Source organism: Apteryx mantelli, chromosome Z (genome assembly GCF_036417845.1).
Source record: "Apteryx mantelli isolate bAptMan1 chromosome Z, bAptMan1.hap1, whole genome shotgun sequence".
NCBI lineage: Eukaryota > Metazoa > Chordata > Aves > Apterygiformes > Apterygidae > Apteryx > Apteryx mantelli.
In genome coordinates this window covers 53,754,045-53,777,322 of record NC_090020.1, presented here as the reverse complement: position 1 = coordinate 53,777,322, position 23,278 = coordinate 53,754,045, and the positions used below count along the sequence as shown (strand labels likewise).

The 23,278-nt window shown below is 37.0% G+C and overlaps 1 protein-coding gene across 2 annotated transcripts; it reads right to left on the bottom strand.

The window, feature by feature from the left end:
- Positions 1 to 2,909: 2,909 nt before the first annotated feature.
- CETN3 (centrin 3) lies at positions 2,910 to 18,552 on the bottom strand. 2 transcript variants are annotated; one of them, XM_067315671.1, is made up of 5 exons: positions 18,410 to 18,549; positions 15,318 to 15,453; positions 14,113 to 14,227; positions 11,179 to 11,370; positions 2,910 to 3,352 (listed from the first exon to the last, which is right to left on the bottom strand). In XM_067315671.1, exons 1-5 carry the CDS (start codon positions 18,424 to 18,426, stop codon positions 3,309 to 3,311), a joined length of 504 nt encoding a protein of 167 aa, XP_067171772.1. In that variant the 5' UTR covers positions 18,427 to 18,549; the 3' UTR covers positions 2,910 to 3,308. The 2 variants fall into 2 exon arrangements, with proteins under 2 accessions (XP_067171772.1, XP_067171773.1); XM_067315672.1 differs by lacking the exon at positions 2,910 to 3,352 and adding an exon at positions 6,130 to 6,256 and having other exon boundaries at positions 18,410 to 18,552.
- Positions 18,553 to 23,278: the final 4,726 nt, after the last annotated feature.

Below are 23,278 nucleotides of genomic sequence, written 5' to 3'. Positions count from 1 at the left end.
GGCACAGTTAAACTTGTGTAACTGTGGGCTCTGAGAGCACAACTCTGATGGATTTTACTGCATTGGATTGGATGGATTATTGCCTTAGTTGTCATTTCTGGACTTGTACTAGACATTACTACCCTCACAGCAGAGGTAACAGAAAGGAATTTGTCCCAGTTACTCTAGTTCAGACTCTTGATATTTTAACGCTAACCCACCTATCCCTGACTGGAAATAAGATACACACATTCCCAGGGCAGTTCTGGAAGATGCAGTAATGACTATTGAACCTTGATACTATTCTACAACAGACACAATCAAAACATGCCGAATGACTTACTTTCTCCTCTTACATCAGACATAAAGCATAAAACAAGGAAGAAAAATCTTTATCCTATGATATACCAAGTGAACTACAAAAAACCATCAAGATAGGTATAAGCCCCACAAAACACACAGAATTAAACATACGTCAATGCTAAGGCCAAGCAGACAGTTGCAAGCTGAGGTCTTATATCTTAAAGTTGTGGATGCCGCTCTGTTGCAATTTAACATTGGTGTGTGAGCAGGAAGAAAAGCCAACAGAAGCTGCAGCACACGCAGTACACAAACCAGCAAGAAGCAATAGTTCAACAGTTAGCAGCACAAAACAAGCGTGACTTTGGAATGCAAAAGTCTCCCAAACACCAACCCACAGAGAAAAAAAACAAGGTCAAACATTGAGACAGTATCACTTAATATTACACTGATTGTTTCTTTGCTTCATTTTATTTTCTTCTGTGTCACTCTTGCAGTCTGAACAATTTATGAGAGCTCTCCAGTTCACTGGCCTGTGCTTACAGAGCCTTGCACAATTGTTATCTAGCCCATAACAAGTGCTCCTACATGCCAAATCAGTAAAAATAAAATAAGTTTTAAAAATCTATTGCAAAAGCTAGGCAAAAAGCCTCAAACCAGAACAGATAGAGTGCATCTGGCTGTAAGAGTTATAAAGACATCTATCAAGAAATAATTGATGAATCATCTACTGAAGAACAGAACAGTAACATCCCCCCAAAAAGTCATGCGGCAGCTACAGTAAAATATTAGAAAACTGGAAGATTCAGAATAGAGGTATGATGCTCAGGAAGAAGTGTTTTTGATGACTACTAAGGGACCTTTTAAGTTCTAAATCACTTTCACTGTTTGCAGAACATAAAAATGTCCCTGAAATAGTTTATATTAACAAGTTAAAAGCAAAACCAGTAACTACTGAAGAAGACTGTATCTTTATTGCTCCTAGAAAATACTCGTTGAGAGCAATTCATAGGCTCAGTCCTAAAAAACAAAACTTTGCCTTGAACATTCCCTTCCAAGACAAATGTGCTAGGATTGCAAAATACTAGTTAAAGGGTTTTTTGTTTTTGTTTTAAATGGAAAGGGTTTTTTTTTGTTTGGTTTGGTTTTTAAGTTTTATGTGGCTTTGCTATTGAATTCTAAAGCATTTTACTTGACTTGTGACAAGCTTGCTGTATTTATTCCCAAGCAAGATTTTCTCTTGTATGACAGAATCCTTGAATCCTAACTTGTTTTTCATCTTTCCCTACTTCCGTACTGAATTGAGTATAAATGAAATAAAAGAAAGTACATCTGTACTACATGTAGCAGAATTTTTCCCCATAAACACTGATCTTCATCCTGCAAATATGTAATGCTGTATACTGCTTGAGAGAGAACCTGCTTATAAAATCAGCCCCAGATGCAACACAGAGGAAGTTTCCCTCAAATTTTAAGACTAAGACATTGACTGAATATTAAGAAAACTGAAATTCCCAGCAAATACCAGAGTCCATTTGTTCTTCACCCCCACAAGCTCCATAGCAGTTTTATCCCTACCATTTTTCCTGCTTGTAGTTTCACAGATTAGGTTGCTATAATCAAAATGAAAATATCTAAATAAAAAGAACATCCCATCCTAGCAAAGGCTGATTGAAAGACTTCTCTCTGAATAAGAATTATCCAGCAAGGAAATCCCAGTCAATGGTCACATACCGCACTGGGGTTCTACATGATGTGTCTATTTGCGTGACTTGGTCAGTGAGATGAAGCTACTGCGAGTCATTTTGAATTGCTATAACCTTCTGTATGAATGGATTGATATTGATGGCTTAATAGGAAGCAACACAGTATTTCACAGACAAGAATGTTACAATACACACTTGAAAAATAATGGAAAAAATCTATTAACTTTTATGGCCTTAACTTCTGTCTCCAGTAAACTGCAAACTCTGTTTGCACAGGGCAAGCATGTTCATAACCCCAGGATTACCGACAGTTAAAAAGTAGCTTGTTTTCTAACAAAAAAAAAACCCAACCAAACAAAAAAAAAGGATTAAGCAAGATTTAGTTACATTCTCTGATATATAAAGAAGGAGAAATTAATCTGAAATTTAAAAAGCAAGAAACTACAACCAATATAGGAGAAATCTATAAAAAGCTCAACCTATGTGAATTCTTCTGGAAGACACCTGGCAAACTAGAAACACATCTTTTTTTTTTAACTGCTTTAAGAGTTCATTCCACGCAATGCTTTTGTCCTAACTAGGTACTGGAGGAAGAGCATCTGCTCATCATTAACAGTTGTCATTGTTTTCACAGATATCAGAGCTGCACATACTAAAAAGAGAGCTGCTGGCTGACATTCGGACAACTTAAGGGCATTTTTTGATACAGTTTATCATGATGCATAGTCACCTGCCCTCTGCCACCATACAGGGGTGATGCAGAGATAGTGAACTTCAACTATGAAGATGCAAATGCTTGCTCATTTAATAGTACCGTTCATCTAGAAGAGGGGAAGCACAAGCTATATATGAAACAAAATTTATATTTTTTGAAGAACTTACAGTCCAGTTTAAACTTCAAAAATAATACGACTTTCAAGTAGCAACATTAAAGAACATTTTATTAAAATGGAATTTTGTCAAACCTTATATATCAAAACTAAGGCCACAGCTAATGCTAACGCAAAGTCAACTTCAAAAGGTTCTTATAATATGATTTAATTTAGAAATCTTGTACAAAGCTATTTTACAAATGAGTACTCAAACATCTGGAAATGTATCATTACCTACTCTAAAATGATATATCAATAATTCTAGTGATATTATTTAATGATACAAAATACTGAAGTATCAGTACACATAATCTGTGTTTCTTTTGGTCCTGTGAGGAAAATTTCTGCATGACTCCAGCTACAGATCTGAACAGAAATACAAAATATTGTAATGGTAGCTGCCAATGATTCCTCTCTTCTTTGTGCTGAATTTGTTTCTTCTCCTATGATGTTAAATATCTCCCGTCATAATAGCAATGAACTCTTCCTGATTGACTGTAATAAAAGAGAAAATTATTAGACAAACAGCAAGCAATCATAAACCACAGAATAAAATAATTTATATCTGTATTATACATTTTACTTAAAGGTTTCCCAGTTAGTACTCTTTGGGTCTGATCCATTGCTAACTACAGTTTATAAATACAAGTCTGGATTTTTTGCTTCTGAAGAGTTTTCACTTTTTTTTTTAAATGTAAAACGATAAAGCCAGAATGCAAGCTTGATTATGCATGGCACTTAAGCCAGAATTTAGCTCATATATAATAAGCTATTATTTCTGTAAAATTATGAAAGTAAAAATATTCTAAAAGAGAAGAATGAAATAAAAACATTGGGAAAAGTATTTAAAATGATGGCTAGGCAAAAATGTAATACTTTGTTTATAATTCTAAGGGTTTTTTTTAAGTTATAAAAATGTTAAAATCAGTTGCTATTTTTTATTCTTTATGTCTCTGTTTAGCAGGAATGCCACAACCCGAGTTATAATAATATTCTGTTTTGTTCTTAAAATAATGATTCAGACCTTTGTGTCCAAAAAGCCCATGCTATTCCTCTCCCTCCCAAACACATAATACTTGCTAAATACGGTACAAATTTTAAGATCATTAGTAATGATTCCATAAATTAGCTAGAATTAAAATGGACTTTTGACCAGCTTTTTTTCTTTCTGAACTTTCTTCATTCTTCAGTTATAATTAACTGAAATTTTACACAAATGTACTTGAAGAAATTAAGCCATAATAATAAATTAATTAGCAATCATTAATTATTTTTGCTGCACTTATACCTGAGCTATTGACCTTACTCATATGTTAAAACAGAGCCACTGTAAAAGATTTAACCAATGAGCATGCTCTTTCTGCAACTAATTACTGCAATGGGGAACAGTTAGAATGAGTCAGTGGTATGGAGATGGCCACACATGTATGAAGAATTCTCCCTGACAATTATTTGTCCCAGCCCAGTGCCCAAATTATTCCTAAACAAAGCCCTGAAAATTAAGTATTACATTTACAGTTGGAAGAAAATTAAACAAATTCAACTATGTTAAAAAGGATAAAAATAAACTTAAATTTGCCCTGCTGTGACACATTTCAGAAAATATGAATCAACTTTAAATTTAGTTTAATTTTGTTTAGGACCAAATACTCTGAACTGTCAATCACATAGTTACATCATGTTTTACTACAGTAAGACCTAGGTTGTCTGTATGAACTTAAAAAGCATTTCCACAGCTTTGCCCAATTAATTTTTTTCCAGATATAATCATTATTCTATACTTTCTAAATTTTTAATGTTTTGTGTTCAGATAATTACAATACTCCCGTAATTTCTCCCTTATATACTGATATCTCTTTTCCATGTTAATTCTATTTTAATGCATTTTTGTTCGTAGAATATAGTAGCTAGCAATGATCTAACATAAATCATCAAAATTATGATGAGGATTAGTATTAAAATAAAATGTACATACTGAGAAGGCGTGAAAGAGCTGAGAGACAGTTGCGCCAATTAAAAAGTGAGAGTATATTTGGAGCACAGGCCAGAACTTATAACAAAGATTAAAAAAAAACATTATTGGAAAAAATATATACAGGATATTTATGTGTATGAATATTTTTCTGTTTGTTCCTAGAAACTGAAGGTTGAAGGGAGGAAAAGAACACATTTAAGAAATAAAACAGATGTTTATTGGCCCATTTTGCCACTTTAGAGTTCTTTATATTCAGGGGGAGTTCAATTCTTGATCAGTTACAGTGAAAACCAAAGTAATATGGAAATTTATTTTCCAGGGTTTGGAATAATCAATTAAAGCTTTACTACATAAAAACGAAAGCTTTTTGATTTAGTTATACTGGTCAAAAAGCACCACTAAATACCATATTACGACCTATTTTCACTTGTTGAGATTATAAAATTACTTTAAGAGTTATACACAAAAATTTGCAGATGGAAAAAGACTACATATTGAAGTCATTCAACTGCATGAAAAAATACTTACAAGTTATCTTATTTAAGATAATTTCCAATTTCACTCTCTACGTGATGAAGAGAGGGATACTCTCAGCATACGTGACCTTTCTTGATGGTAGTTATCTTAAGGATATATTTGGAGTCCAACGTAGCTTTTCAGTAAGCCACATTAAACGTAAATTCAGAGATGAAACTGAATCAGTTTAGTTGCAGGAAAGAAATTACACATAGCTACACACGTATCTGGCAAGATGCGTAACTGACCGCAAAAATCTAGCTACTCCCTAAAATGTAATAATTAAAGTGCGAGTCAAATGTCTGGCAAAGCCGCTAAGAATTAAAAGATGAAAGCATCGCTTTCCTTTGGCAGTGATATTACTTACTTGTTTAGGTCACATGACTGACACTACAACCAGGCTTGCGGCCTAATTGTTCTGTGTGATTCATAAATGAAATAGGTGTAATTAAAATGATTTTGGGGACTATATTTTTTTTTTCCCTACAGAAACACATGTGTAACATTAATCCTTAAAAATTAAGAAATATATCTTAGATACTAGAAGAGTTAAAAAAAATATTGTTATCTCTGGTTTTATATATACACATGGTCAGCACACCAAAACAATGGTAGGAGACAATACTTTAACACTGATAGCAGCTTTATGCCATCATACTTACATACAACTTTATATATGCTACTGCCTGGCTTCAGAAACCACCTGAAATTATTAATATAAAATTGGTAATAATAACGTGTCAATGCCATGCCTCAAGTAGTAAGGATGTCAGGGAAGAGGGACAAGTTGCTAGCTTGGTTAAGACTATGTTCCTGCATTTTACAGAAATTCTCCTCTACTGTTGCTTTTGAAGTCACTGTTCACTAGACTTTACCCAGTCTTATATACAGTTCTTAATTTCCCATATCTACAATCAAAGTAAATATGTATCTTCATTAGTATTTAACAGAGAGCATGTTCTGAATTTCCTTTAATTCCACATTTAGACAATCAATTTCTGTGAATATGTTAAGTCTATTAAAAGATAACAAATGCATTACTCCATGCTAAGAAATATATTACTCCTGTAAATTTTAAATACTTTTCGAGATACTGAACCCAATAATCCTCAAATCATAGCCCAATGCCTTGCTCAAAGCATGGTCAACTAAATCAGATTGCTCAGGCCCTTGTTAGTTTAGCTCTGAGTATCTCCGAGGTTCCAGTGTTTGACTATTCTCACAGTCTGAAAAAAATTACAGCTTCTTTTCACCTTCTCAGAACACAGAAAATCCTTAAGTGATTTTATAAATCTTTCCCCTAAACAATCCTCAAGTTGAGACTACTGTCCAGGAAGTATAGTCCCCCATCAGCCTAAATGATCACTGCAGCACAATACAATGCCCTCCTTTGTAAGCAAGCCTACAGGCGCGTTGGACGCTCTCAGCATGTCAGTCTAATATGAAGAACCAAATGAATGTCAAAGCCTTCTTTCTATTTCTGTGTTACTACCCCACGACATTACTGACCAGAGGGCACATTTTAGATACAGAATGGGATAAAATGCAACAGCTAGAATATTACATTCTTTTTACTTTCTCAGCCATAAACCTGCAAGTACGACATTAAGCACTGAAATGTATGAAAAATTACCAAAATATATGACCTGTGTATTTTGCTTCATATCAAAATGAAAGTGAAAGATTATTCTTTAAACTTTTAGATTCAAAAATATTTTCTCACAGTAATCAAACAGGCCTGCTATTCAGAGTATACGACACTTGTCTCTCTGCATGGAAGTTCAGCTTGGTATCCTGTACTTTCCAGCAGCTGAGGATGTCCCATCAATGTCACTCAGAAGAATCAGATTTTGGGTATTATCAAAGAGATAGAATGAACAACCTTTACCTCTTGACTGTATTTTCAACTTACAGAACAATTTCAAGATACAGCTAGCCAAACTGTGTGCTAGGCTGTTTGGAATTGATTACTTCTACCTTGAGATCAGGGAAAGAATGCATTCATGGAAAAAGAAAAACAACTCTACAAAAGAGGCAATGAAAGACATTTCCACAAAGTATTGAGGCCTCTGAATTTTTCCAGTACGTAGAAAAAATGACGGATTAATAAGGTGGAGATTCTTTCAGGTGTTGCCTTGTTACATCATGGACTACTGAAAAATACAGAATGGAAAGAAAAAAAAAAATTTCTCCCCAAAGTAGCCTATTGAGACTGACTGTCTGCTACCTGCTTAATAAGAAACGAAATCAAATGAAACAAAGAAATTAAGTATGCTTATGGTATTCATACCACCCAGCCTCCTTCTGATATAATTTCTACACACTGTTCCAGAAATATTCCATAGCCAGTTTCAGTACTGCACACAGACCAAAACTGGAAGCCAAAGGAAGTTTCAAAGAACCACAAAGCCAAACATCCTCCCCAAAATATCCTCTGACATCTTTGTTCAATAATGTTGCAAGGTGGAAATACAATATTATAATGATTAACAAGTTTTGCAACATTCAAACAAACTGGAAAGAGAAATGTAGCGACAATTCCCAATTACCCAGGTAATCCTTCTCAGATTTATGATGTATTTGCAATAGTTATACACAATGAAATCAGAAGCAATCATAGTCTTTCCTAGTTTCAGATTTCCCTCAATGCTATGACATATATGATCATGAAACAAGTAACTATTATCCCATTTAATATGAAGTAAATGTTGACTTGGACTCTGGAGAGTTAAGGGAGAACATTATTTCAGTGAAGCTTTTTTTCTAATTCTATGCCAGAATCTGAGACCTGTTTCTGAGACCTGAGATCATGTTTCCTACAGATAGACTCACAAAAGACAAAAGCTGCATGAACTTATACCCCAGAGTTTCTAAAAACAGTCATCCTCTAAAGCAAAGTCATCCCCAAGGACCAGGAATAAGGAAATAAAACAATTTACCTTGCAAATACAGACATAAATATTTCAAGAATGCTTTCTTTTACAGAAACCTACATACAGCATACCAGTACAGCTCACTGGTTTAGCTGGAAAAACTAGAAGTTCCAACTAAAAGTGCCTGAAAGTTCAAGGTAACACAGATATCAGTAGATCTTATCTTGCTATGAGCAAAACAATCTATCAAGTGTAAGAAGAGTGTTAAAACACAAGTGGTATTATTTCCATATTTAGATTATCCATTAAAAATGCTACTAACTAATAGCTCCAATTTTTTTTCTTGGCAGGAAAAGAAGGAGAATTAGATGACAGCAAAATTTTGTTACATGACCCAGATGTTTGAAGCTAAATGGAACAGTGAATCATAGAATTATTTACTTTTTTCCAAAATGAATCTTAAAAAGCTAGAAACAGCATCAGTTTTCTTTAAAGAACAGAAAACACACAGAACCTTAAGGATAAACAGCACCATATATAAACATTATGCTGTCAATCTTCCACATTCAATCTCGTGCTTGACTACTCTAACAAGAAGAATGAATGGATGAATGAATAAAAGGAAACTAAGCCATTCACTCTTAGTTCATCAGTTTGAATTCAAAAATGGAGCACTGATCCAAAATAACTGTGACTCAGCAACCCTCCTGAAAGAAGCTAATGGTCTACATTCAATTTCTAATGACATTCAATTTCTAGTGACCAAATAGCCACATGATAAAAAACATCCTTGATCATCATTCTGGCATCTCAGTTGGCAGCCTCAGGAGAGCAACCAAGAACAAAATATGTTTGTAGACATTTTTGTATGTATATGTTTGTATATTTTTGTAGACAATTTTTTCTACTCTTGCTCACATCTAAGGCTACCTCTTCAAGAAAGGTAAAATGAGAGTCTAAAGAAACATGTAGAAAGAGATCTTCCATCTACAGCTATTTTGAAGATTTCAGGAAAAAAAAAAGGTACTGTTAGTAATGCAATGTTATTACAGTCATTCCTTTTAAAAGTAAATAACCTTAAAACGGAAGTGTCTACCTAGACTAGCAGTCTAATGGCTGGAGAAAACAACCATTGCTCCCTGTTTGCTAAACAGCTGCTGAAAAGGAGATAAGTAGGTATCCTACTGTCTACTGGAACTCACAGCTTAAATCCTGTGTGCCACTGCATACAGATAGGTGCGTGAAAACAGGATTTACAGATGTCAGTATACTGATCTCCTTCAATTAGCCTACAGGAAATGCCAAGAGAAAAAAATTCCATTGTCTCATGATAAAGCCTCAAGAAAATCTGGTCAAGTAGTGAGTGAGTTCAGGAATCTAAACAGGAAGAAAAATAATGCTTAAAAACCTAAATAATTAGTTTGCTGCTGGCTTAGCTCCTTTAAACATCTATCCTGTGGGATCAGATACTGCCAGTGCAAGAAAGGAGTGAGAAGACACAGCTGGGAGTGTGGAGGAACACCAGAATTATGCAGCATGGATTTATCATGAAATCATGGCCTGAAACTTATAGATAACTATCAGAAGACAGTATCTCCAAAGGAAAGAAATCACACTCTTCTCAACAATACACTGAATTTTATAGTAACAGTATCAGCAATAATACTGTTATGGCAGTTGAAACACTGACTTTTACAATCTCTGCCTACAGGCTCCATATTTACACCACTGAAATGGAATACAACCTTTATATTCCCACAACACTGGGCTATATTTAAAGGTCCCACTGTACCTCTTGAAAGAGTAGGGTTTTTTGTTTCGGCATTTGAATAAGTGCAAGCAAGGGCAGGTCAGCAATTGCCAAACTTGGAGTTGCATTCCCAAATGTGGAATAACAGCTATCACAAGCACAACAGAGGGGAGCAGCATCTGTCACAAGGCTGACAATGATGCAATTTTTTTTTAAAACACTAGTAGTGAGAGTAAAGCTCAACAGATGAGGTGGCTTATAACTAGAAATGGTATCGCAACTGAAAAAGTGTACCGCTAAGGAAATCTCAGATATTGGTAGCCATCATGCAAGAAAAACTCTAAAGGAGGTTTCTCTGACTGTTAGCAATGCATTATCTATGCAGATGGGCTGAAGTTAGTGGTCTCTGAAATACAAGTATTAAGCTTTCCGGTGTAAATACAGTTGTTGTTTTTTTAAGCTAATGGAAAAAAAAACCCTTAAGTTTCAGTGCTCAGGGAGATTTAATAAGCAGAGTATCAAACTGTATTTGTTTATTAATTCTTTATCTAGCTAATAAATCTCTTCTGCAGCACACTATATGGATCTTGCTCCTTGCCCAGAACCATTTTTCATACCACATTCTTCAGCACTCTTACTTCTCAAAGCATGTTCAAGACCCATCCAAGCTGATCCTGCATGGACCCAAGGTAAGTCCAGCATGGTTTGTTGGCTTAATACTCCCCATTTCACTAACATACAGAAACCACAACATTGGCACATTAGCACTCGAGAAACACTGGACTAGATGATCACAGGAGTGAGAAACTTAGACATTTAATCCCTTTACTAATTTACATGGACATAAAAATGCAGTGTAGTTAGAAATCAATGGAATTTCCCATGTACCAGTTCAACTACTTCCACCTTCAACTATACTTTTACCAATCTTTTAATAGCAGCAGGCTGAATGGGAATTACTGGTGAATTTAAGGGCAGAGAACGCAACTTGATTTTTAGACTCCAAAATGTATTTCCAGGACTAGCAACTATCAAAAATAACAGCCTCCATTGTTTGTCAGCTAAATCAAGTTTGATCTGAAATCATTTAGAAGAAAACCAAAGAGGATAATGATGCAGATTTCAGTCATTTTCAGAATAAGACCACATTTAAAATGGGGAGAAAATTAAGAACAGACTATATTGGATTTTGCCTCTTAACACCTACTTTCTCCGTCTCCATCTTTATCAAATTCTTCAATCATAGCCCTCAATTCTTCATCAGTCATATTTTCACCAAGTTCTCTTGCAACCCGGCGCAGGTTTCTCAGACTTATTTTACCAGAGTCATCATCATCAAACAGTTTGAATGCCTTGAGTATTTCTTCTTGTGGGTCTCTGTCCAATATCCAGTCTGTCACTAAGGAAAAAAAAAAAGAAGTTAGACTAAGAAACTCTGAAGGGTAAACTGTGGGTGACATTAACAGAAAGAGGTAATATGAAGAATGAACACTTCAGACTTGATCTACTCTCCATTTTTACCTATTTCAGTCCAATATGCATATTTGTTTGGCTGTTATTTGACCTTTCTCACTTCTCTTTTCCCAAAACACATATCTCTTTGGGACACACCAGTTACGGTCAAAACCTATGTGGCAATTTAGACATACTCATGCTTTTGAACAGGAACTGAAAGTATACGCACTCCTAGTCTGTTCCAAACTTACAACTCAGAACAAAAGATCAACTCTGACAGATGCAGACACGTGGATCTGTTGACTTTAAATGTTATGATTTGATAGAATTTTGACTTGCAGAGAACAGTGGAACAACACTGAGCAATGAAAAGCACTCATACTGACCCTCTCTTTTAGATATAAAACTTCACTAACAGAAAAACAACAAAACCTAAGCACAAGGGTTATCAAAGGGACACTACTGTGAACAGCAAGATGTTAATTCTGAAAGGATTCATCAGTCTTATTTCTTTTATCATATCCATTTATCAGCTTCTATAACAGAAAAGACAGACTAAATAACTTGCCGTATAAAAATATTTTATTAGTAATTATTTCAGACATTTCTGGAACCAGTTGTAAACATCTTCACATCTTTGTACCTGCTAGTCTTGTATTACAGGACTTGCTATTTATGACTTTCATCAAGCCATTAAAAACACGTCATCCCTGCTGGTGCATAGAGCACCACTTAAAATCTGCTAGTGTTTGCAGACAGAATGCCTTCTCTGCCTTAGTGAACTTGACAGGAAAAAATTAGATTCAAGCTCATATACGCTCAATGAGGATTAAATGTATACATAAATCCTTTAGATTTAGATTAAATTTAAATATTTTCATTTAAAACAACTATCTATGCATGACACCATACATCGTTTAAAAATTCTACTTGTTAGGGCAAAAAGATAACTGCAACATTATCTGAAGAACAATAAAATACTAGGTCTCTAAATATCATAGGTGATGTGACTGTAAAAACAAGACAAAATATTACTGTATTGTTATACATTTCACACGGACCATTTCTACATTTAAAACCCTAAGTAGCATTTGAATACATAAGAAAATTAGTGAACAGAGTTAACAATAGTTTCATCTTTTCATAAATTGAACCATAGAAAACTGATGACTCAACAACTATTTCACAATATTTAACCAGCTCTTCAGAATTATTTTTTCTGTAACCTATCTTCTCTAACTCCCTGATCACATTTAATCCTGATTGAAGGATATATCATGTCATAGCCGCACTGAGATCTGACTCAAGTTTTCGGACAGGTTCAATTACATTACCTTCCCATTTTGTATGTTGTGCTTCCTATATGAATTTTCATAGCTTTGCACAGCATTTATTGACTACCTATACTGATAGCTAGGACAGAAACAGGAACTAATGAACAATGACAGGATTGAACACAAGGATTAAAAAAAAAGAAAAAAGAAAAAAGAAAAAAAGACAACACAACCCTTGAGAGAGTAAATAGTTGAGACAAGTTGTATTCCCCCAGACTCCCCAGATCTAACATCTCCAGTCTGTCATAGGCCAAAGATAATACCTACATGAAAATAATTTATCACATCTAGATGCATTGTCAAGTTTTTTTGGTTTTGCTTCTTAAATCAGCTGCAGTGATAGTGGTCACTTACATTCCCCCACAGGCTTTATCTTTGGGTCTTTTCTGACCCATAACTTGCCCTAACTGGTAACACAACTGAGACAGAATATTTTCTGTCATTAACAACGTATTTTCTCCAATCCTAACCTGTTAAATTATTAAAGTTTGCCACGTTTCAATCGATAATTTATTTGCCATATTAACTAGATTGCTCTTCATAGCCAAGAGCAACTATATCTGAACAGCACTGATTTTTCTCAAACTATATAGACATCTAATACCTTAAACACATGGAATGGAATAATAAAATACAGAAATAAACACATGATGTATATGGAAAGAATCCCAGTTTATATTTTTGTAAATAAAAATTGCACACAGAAGTATTAGTTATATGTAACAAACAGAAAATCCGAGAGAAATTTAATCCCGAATATTTAAAAATTCTGCAATCACTGCATACTCAAAATATGTAAAACTTTGCAAAATACAGGATTTTTAGATAAACAGCCTAATTAAATTCCATTGTTAATAAAATTTGTTGTTTGATGAAAACAATGTTTGTTGATTTTATCAACAGCTGAAAATCCTTGATTTACAATATTTAACATCTGCTTCAGTTTCTCTTATCTTTGTTATATATGAAATGCTTACAGATTGTCTCTCTGTACCCTCCTTCCCATGAAATTCAATCCCAACTACTTCTTCCACAACAGGAAGGAGAATCCTACAATATTCAAAAGCAGCACAAGAATATCTACATTTGTAAGTTAAAGTTTTTTCATTTGCAGAAGTTTGAAACAGATTAGGACTATGTATACTCTAGCCCCTTTCATACTGATCCTATGATTCAACTCCCCATATCAGCGGTGTATTCAGTATACAAAGAATTATCTATTCTATTCACTTCTGTTAAGAAAAACACGAAATGAAATTTCAATTATCTAGTACTATTAAGAAATGTGAAAAAGCATGCAAAGTATTGCTTCGCTACCCACTTTTTCTCAAGGTACACAATCAAATACATACCAACTTCATTAAAATCATCAAAGGTAATCTTGCCTGTCGCTTCTCGATCATAATCTTTAAGTATTTTCAGTATATCGGCTTTTTTCACATCAAAACCCAAGGCTCTCATTGCCACCTTTTGGAACAAAACAGAAGTACAACAATATATGAATATTAAAATATTGGTAGAGCAGATTTATTTTTATTTTTGTTAAGTATCTTATTACCCAATACAAAATGCGCGTATCAGTGGGATAGGAACATTAATAAGTAAAATAAAAAAGCAATAAAAGCAAAAAAAGCTTTGGATATAAAATCATCTAAAACTAGTATTAGCAAGTGGAATATCAAGTTACAATGAAACAACATCATTTTACATTTTCAGGGATTTTATAAGCTGGGCCAAATGCTTCTTAGAACAAGTAGATTTTTTTTTTTTAAATAATTTTCAAAACTATTTCAAGCACTTTAATCAGGTGCTATAACAGTTATTCTAATAGGAAATTCTGTCTTTTTTCAATATGATAATATTGAAAACCATTCTTCAAATTATTCTTCTTTAATATTCATAATGAGTACATGCCTGCTTGTGGGTTTACAAGTCATCTTACAAATTACTTAATTTACTACTTCTCCACTGATGCCATCAGGACAACAATCCATTTTTTATTTTTGTATCAGGTTAGGAGTACATCCTTAGCTTCCACATTTCAACTGAGATGGTAATTTCTCAGCACACACTAACTTGACTGCTTGCAAACATACGAACATAACGCTAAACGATAAATAAAAAACCACAATCCTACTGGATAAACCCATACGAATCCATGCCATGTGCTGACTTCGTAGAGAAGGAGGTATTTCTTAATTTTATACATCTCTGTTCCTCCACAGCATCGGCCATTTCAGGGCCATAGTATCGAATACAACAGCTGAGAAACATCTTCGCAAATAATCACAACTGCTGGGAATGCAAAGCATACTGCAACTGGACAAAGCGTATTAACAGTCCATATATCCCAATAGTACCTAATACATGGTAGCTTCCAGTAGAGATAAAGTACCTGAACTCTGAAATAAAAAGACAATCACTGTACCTTTAAAGCAAAGATATTTCTGCAACAAGAATTAAAGTAAAAAATAGCCATTTCTTCTTTCAAATAATTCTTGAATTACTTGATAAAGCCAAACTGTGGAGCCAGGTTAGATTAAGTACTTCCTTTTACCTTTAATTCATGATAATTTATTGCTCTATCTTTGTCTGTATCAAACAACTCAAAGGCATCTTTAATTTCCTGCTTCTGTTCTTCTGTCAGTTCTCTTCTTTTCTTCCTTTTAGTTCTGTCTACTGAAAGTTCATTCCTGTATGAAAAGAAGGAAGCTCAATGTAACTGATTCCTACTGGGAAGATAAGGCTCTACGTAATATTTTTCCATCAATAAGAAACTCACCATAATAACACAGATCATTCTACCTTTCTCATCCATTTTTTCCCCAGTTTCTCCCAGTTTAAAATAACACCTGAAGTAGACAATAGCTTTGTGAAGACTGAATGACATCCCTTCTCCTCCCACCAAATAAAATTAGCAGAAGTGATTTGGTTAATAAATTATTAAAAAAACAAGGTAGAAAAAAATGCCTATCTAAAAGGGATACTTGAGATTATAAACTTGAATAGCAGTTGAAATGACACAACTCCTGAAGACACTTTATTCCTAACTGTAGGAGAAATAATTTTCAGAGAGATGCAGCTGGAGGCTTAACTGGGCATTTCATTGGGTTGTCTGGCTGCTAAAGTAGATGTCAGTTACCACAAATCTTTGGCTTTGTTATCAGAAACAGTTTTTAGATAAACAGCATTTATAGATTTTTAGAAATCCTTTAAATCATACACACATTAATCTAATGACATTTTTGCTCCGCTTGTTGTATATACAAAATGGACAAGCTCAAGCACAAAATCAGCACATACTGATCAAATATAGCCCTCTTTTCCTTGGCTAGTCTAGAAATAAGATTAAATTTTCAGATGACAGGGACAGAAGATAAATGGCACATATATTGGGAATGACAATTGAAAAAAAGTGTACGTTGCTCATATGTAAACGGAACAGAATTAGTATGCACATAAAATGAACAGACAGGGTTATGAAATATGTAGTACAGTATACTTGTTAGAAAGATGTATGTATTACAGAATGTATGGATTACAGAGGATTAGGAAAAATGAATTTATGCAAAATCCAGTGGATATTCAATTCACAAGAATGCTTGCTGAAAGGATGGGACAGATTAAAGATACTTTGGAACAAGCACAGTGTAAATTCTGTTGTGGTTGTAACTGTGCTTTATTCATGTCAAAGACTGACGGGTGTAACCAGGGTAATTGCTTGGAAGATGCCCATTTCAGAGCAGGAATTCTACAAAAAGTAGTGCATTTGAGGTAATAGATTATATGAGTGAGACTGTCAGTACCCAAAGTACACTGTCGAAAGAAATGGACATACATGAAGCTTAGCAGCACACCTTCGCACTGATGGTAGCTAACTGCAGTGACCAATCCACTCTGCAATCAAGAGGCTGCATCTGAACTATTGTGTCCGATTTTGGACCCCTTTAATACAAAAGAAACTGGAGAAAGCCTAAAGCAGACTATCTAAGATGCTTAGGTGGCTGGAGCACATGATGTAGAAGGAGAAGCTGAGAGAGCTGGGTTTGTTTAGCCTGGGGGGGGGGGGGGGGAAGAGTAAGGGGGGGAATCAGAGTGCTGCCTTCCATTACTTTGAAGGTTATTTTACACAAGGCTCTCAGAGATGCACTGAGGAAGGACAAGAAACAACAGCTATGAGTTGCAACAGGGGAAACTGCAGTTGGATCTAAGGAAAAACATTTTTCACAATAAGAATGGTTATGCACAGGAACAGTTGCCCTGGGAGACTGTAAATTCTCCACCCTTAGAAGTTTTCAGAACTCAGCTGAACAAGGGCCTGGGCAAACTCATTTAATTTCAGGTTTGACCTGCTCTGAGGAGCAAGCTGGACTAGATGACTTCCAGAAGTCCATTCCAACCTGAACTATTGCATGATTCTATATGCTGTCAGGAGGAAATATTGATACACATTTGTTTATTTACAGCAGAAATGAAATGCATACAATGTCATTTGCTGTAAAATACACAAAAATTACTGATGAGTGAATGGAAAACTGCTTGTTCAAGAAGGATATTTGTTTTCCACATCTCCTTTAATTAGTTGCTTTTTCTTCTTCTTTGTTAAAGGGAAATATTAGTTAATTTTAAACAAAACCAAAGATTAAACATACAGATGTGACTCAGCTTTCAGCGACCACTTTAGCCATACTATTGAAAATTCCAAATATATACAACGAAAATGCAAGTTGCACAAACTGGACCCACCTCTCAGCACAAGATCCTAGAAGAGTAAAAAGCCCTTAAAAGACCAGCTGAGACAGTTTAATTTCACACAGGCTTCGGATCACTATAGTTTTTGAAAGAACTAAAATAACTCTCAGTTGGCTACATAACTAGAACTGGGAGAGCTGCTCAGATCTGAAAAACCCACGTTTTGTGAGCCGTGATGATGAAACATATCCATTTAGAAGCTGGAAAGCAGATTAACGTTGAACTCTTCAGAAAGACGGATCTGTCTATACAAGTCTTTATTTAATATCTAGCATAAAAGAATATTTTTAAGACTCTGAGTAGTACTTAAATTCAAGTAGTTCAGTGCCACTTTTGCTGCAAACGCTTTTACTACATTAAGCGTAAAGTTGTTATACTAGAGAATTACAGACCATATATACCACACAGATGTACTAAACAAGCTTGAACACAAGGATTTGTGAGGTATAGAACTTATAAGCCACAGCCTCTTTTTACAACAGTTACTGAGTCCTAATGAAAAAAAACAAAGGCTTAACAATAGCTGCTTAAGTCTTGCTTCTGGTGTTATTTTTTCCTCATCGGAAAAAAAAAAGTCAACTTAAAGTTTATTAAGAGGCTTTTTGAAGGTCCATGATACTGTTTTTCAACGATCAGGTGAATCTTTCAAATTCTAGAAAGACCCTAATCAGGCCTAATCCGCCCTGGCTGCGCACAGTGATCCTCTCTGAGAGGATCAGACATAGGCGGTTAACGCTCCAGCCGACCGACCTTCGCCAGCACGCCGCGCGCACCCGGCCGCTCCCGCCTTCACCCTCCTGCTCGCCTCTGGCACCACAAAGACGGCGGGCGGCCCCAGGACGCAGCCGCCCCCACCCCCAAGCGGCGCGAGGGAGGAACCGCCCAGCCCGTACCGACCTCAAGGACAAGCTCATGCTCGCGTCCCCAAGCCCGGCCAGAACGGGCCGGACCGCACTGAGCTGCCCGGCACACAGCGCGCACCCCTCCGCTCCGCTCCCCACCGCGCCGCGCTCACTTCCCCTTGGAAACGCGGCACAACGCCAGGCTCGCCAACCCGGGCCCTCCTGGCCCAACCGCCGGCCGCCTGATTGGCTAGCCCAGGAGGCTCTTCCCGCCCCCTCGCGCAGCGAGCCGATTTACGGGCTGAGATGGCTGCCACTCAAGTGGGAGGGGATTTTTTTTCGCCTTGTTGTTTCGTGAGGGAGGCGTGGTTACCTAGAATGTTGCGCGGCCCCGGCGTTGTCAGGGGAAGAAGGGGGTTACGCTTCGAATGTGGAGGAAAGGGGCGGTTACGTTTCAAATGTGAGGGCTGTGGTGGAGGGTCGGGGGGAGCACTGCGAGCCGCGCGGCGGCAGGGCTCCCGGGCGCGCCTCGGGGTGGTAGTGCCGCCTGTCCGGTCGGGGAGGGAGGAGAACAAAGGGCTCCAGCGTGCAGGTGCCGAGGCTTTCGCAGAAAAGCCGCCCGCATCCTAAGACTGTGCCTGCTCCATCTGCCTTGCTCTGGATCAGAGGGCGCCATCTTGGGTCTGAACATAGTCACAAGCGGAAGGGTGGAGGAGCTCTGTGAGGCGACGCTCGCCTTCTAGTGCCTGGGCAGGCACAGTATTAGATTGACGCTTAACTAACGGTGGTGTATGTCACTGGTAAATTGGCCAGTTCTGTGGCAGTTGAGAATTGATACGGAATATAGTTGTGTGTTTCCACTAATTAATACTGTAATGCAAGATGGGGACTGAAAGTGCTGTATAAAAGCTCAAGAAAAATCTGAGGGGAGAATGTGACTTATAAACATGTTTTCACAGTACTATATATATATATTATAGATAGATAAAATGATTACATGGAAATGGTTTTCTCCAGTCTTTCTGACCTGGTGCTGGATTTGCCTTCCTAAAAGTAAATGCATTAAATCATATGCGTGAAACCTGTTTTGTCACCCCTTGCAAAGTTACTGTTGCTACTATGATTCTTGCTCTTGCTAGGTACAGTCTGTTGTTAGTATAAAAAGCTTTATCCTTCATAAATTTGGGGAGGAAACAATCCATGTTACGCTCAACTGCAAGATCAGAGACCTCAATATATAGCACCAGTTCCTGCTGCAGTTAATATGTTTAGGCTTTGCAAACCAGTGAGTAAGCCAGCACTACATATTCTGTGAGTGGAGATAGAGAGGGGGGAATGTTCCTTTCACTGATTAAAAATAATAATAATAATAAAAATTTTTTTTAAAGTGCCACCTCAGGCAAGACTTCTGTTACACAATACATGTCCCTTCCACCTTGCCATTCTGGAAGCCCATAGCAAACAGGGATGTTTGATAACCCAGCATAGCCCTATGTTACTAGCTGGTCCAAGTGGACATTCAGGCCTTTTCTACTAGTGACTAGTCTGACTAGATTCACTAAAAAGATTTAGGCAGGGAAAAATGCTTTTAGGCATTTAAATCTTACTCCTATCAATATTCATCGTTGATTAACAACATATTCTGAAGGTCATTTACATCAATGGAGATCTACTTTTCCAATAATAGTGAAAGCAGGCAATGCTAATTAAATCTTTGCAGCCCTGATCGGCTTTGCCAATTGCAGGTTGTGGATTTGTGAACCAGTAGCAGGTTGACTCTGGGTATGCACGGTTGAATCTGAAGAGCTTTATTCACTAGGCGTTCTCAAGGCACATTTATCCTGAACAAAATCAGGCAGTGAAGAGTCTCGTTTGTTTGTCTGTTCATATTATCTCTGTTCCTCAGATCAAGTAGGCAAGAGACATTGCAAGAAGCTTGTAATTGCCTACTGTTAGCAGATGGTAGTTTTGTAACTGAAAGCATAAATTACTGGCAGGTTTGACCCTTGACCTATGCTGTAGTGAAGGATGTTGCAACAAAGATTGCATTAGAGATTTTTCATTTTGCTTCTTGCAGTTTAGCTAGGTCTGTAATTAGATGCATTCATCTGAGTAATTGTACATCTGTTTTCAAATCCTATTTTTCTCCAATTTGAAGTTGGGAGTTCAGTACAGGTCCTGAATATTGATCTCAGTACCCTGTGCTTGTTACTCAGCACTCAGTACTGATTACCTTGGGATGCTAGGTATTCTGGTAAACAAACAAACATACCAGCAAATAACTTCAAATTTAATACTTTTGCATTTCATACAATACCCGAGAGGAAGTGGGAGGATTGTCTGAGAACACTCACCTGGTGTACGGGGGGGTAGTGGCAGGGCCCTGAATACACCAACAGGCCTCAGCTGCCCTGCCCTGGCTCACTGGGGCGCCCCACCAGCGCACCCCCTGCCCGTTGGTGCTGGAGCTCCATTGAAGCGCAGGCCAGAGACATCCAGACTTAGGCTGGGCAGTGTTGTGGGCAGGCCTGCTCTTATGCCTCTCTGCTCTGTTGCTGTGTTACTGACTGGACTTCCTGGCTTGGCCTTGAGTCATTGTCTTGCAGTTGTCTGGCAATTGCTGGACTGTTGGTGGAGCTTGTTGCTGCCACCACTGTCCCTGTGCAGCTACCTTGGGACTTTGCACTTGTTGAGGAGGTTACTACCCCTATCTGCTGTGGTTGCCCTTGACTTCCAGCTTGTCCTCCCTCACAGAGCAACCCTGCTCTTGATACTCCTAGACAGGTAGATTCAAATATCTGTTACTGAATGATTCTCTTGATACACTTCGGAGAAGTGGAGATCTGCATTCTGTTCTCTTTTTCTAAACTCAGCAGATGAGCTAGAAAACTGCCTTCTTGCTTCCAAGACCAAAGAGCTAGCCCTTACTTTAATGAGAAAAGATACATGGATGTATAATAACCACTTTCCCACTGTCCTGAAGTTATCTAATACGTGTGCTGCTCTGCTCTTGTGTCTCCTACTGACTAGTTAAAGCTTACTGGCTGTGTGAATTCCACTGTTGAGTGTCTATGTGCTTTACAGGACAAGCTAGAGCAGATCTTGACTTCTAATTTAATCTAAAATTCTGTAATGAAATCTGTTATTTTACTTTCCCGGTAAATGCAAGTTTCTGTGCAGAGAGACTTACCTGGTCCCTTGTGGCCTCTTGCTGTCGCCTGCCCCCGGCGGCGGCGCCGGGCCGCAGCTCCCGCCTGCGCTGGTGCAGCGGTGCCACCAGGTGGCGAAGCAACTGCTCCTCGGCCCGCCGCCTCCTGCAGCAGCTTTTACTGAGGGGGTTTAATCGTTGAACACCTCCTGCACTTACACAGGCTTGTAGGTAGCGAATAGTGACTTTCTGTTGTGTTTATTTAGAGATACAGGAGAGGAGCAGAGACAAGGTTTTCTGCCTGTACATACTTTATAGGCGTGTTAACTGACTTGGCAGTATGATTACACTACACAAAGCAATGTGGTGTTAATGTATAAGCTAGTTCAGGCAGCAAAGCAATTTAACAGCATATTACAGAGTTATCTGAGCTAATTACGCAGCCCAGAGGACTTTTTAACTAGCCTGGCTATCCCTATGCTGCAACAGTGTGTGCAGTGTAAATATAGCTTAAGATAAAATGTGTTTCCACCAACCAAACCTCTATGTAATATTTTAAACAACATTATTTAAAGTTCAGATAAAACCTAATAGGTGTTTTCTGATTACTTTTCAGTTCTACATGTTCTGTGCTTCCTGATTCAATCTGGACATGAAAGCACTGAAGAAGCATGCATTTTGGATGAAATCTGGCTGAATTTTTAGACACAAGAGGTACTTATTATTGAAATAATTAATGCAGCAATTAGTTGCACTGAAATGATTGAAATCATTAATGCAGCATTAGTTAAAAATAATAACTTGAAATGGTTTTGGTTGAATTCTTAGCCCTAGCTGTTAAAAGTTAATATTCATAATTCCTCCTTTGCCATCTTCTTTTTTCATTCTTATCTCCCTCCCTCTCTCTGTCTTAAAAGATCTCCATTTTAATTTCCTGTAGTTGCAGATGTCTGCTTTTTTTAATGGACAAAGTTTTATGCTAGGCTTTAACAGTATTTGTACTGAAGCTCCTCTGAGCTCTGTTCATGTTGTACTGTTTAGGATTCAACACTAAAGATGCTTTTTCTTTTGCTCCTGAGAATTCTCCCTTTAGCAGAAACATCTTATTTTTTTCTTTCATAGTGAGGTGATGACAAATAGATGTTCTCTGATGTAAAAGTAAATTGAGACAGTGTAGTATTGAAGTAACTGATGTTTCATTTTCACACGTATGAAAAGGAAGATTTTTATATAAATGCTCCTTGGTTGTTTGAGAGAGCTACCTCATAATGTAGCTTCTGTTGTGAAATGTAAGTTGTAGTTTGATATGACAAAAATAATGCAACACATTCATAGTTGTTGTAAATAAAAATTGTATGTAACCAGTGATAAACTGGAATTAGATTGAATTTGTGTTTAAAAATATAAACTATTTTTCATAACTACTGTATGTGTGCAAAGTGCCAAAGAAAGAACCAGAACACTGATTGCTGTAAAGAAATCCCTTCTACATGATCAGAAGATAGGCTGATAGACAATTTTTATTTACAACAGCTATGAACAATTTACCTTTTGTGGAATTGCCATCATCATGAGTTGGTAAATCACAGGGCTGTTCTTTGCCATGTGATCTGTCAGTTTTCTTAGCTTGCACTCCAGATCAGATCTAGTTCTAGAGGCTGGTGCTTAAGAACATTGTGAAGAAGAACCAGCTGTTCCTCAAAGTGAGAAAGAGAGAGGGAAAAGGTGGTGGTGGTGGGATTCATCAGGTTGATGAGGAGGTGTAGAAAGAAGTCT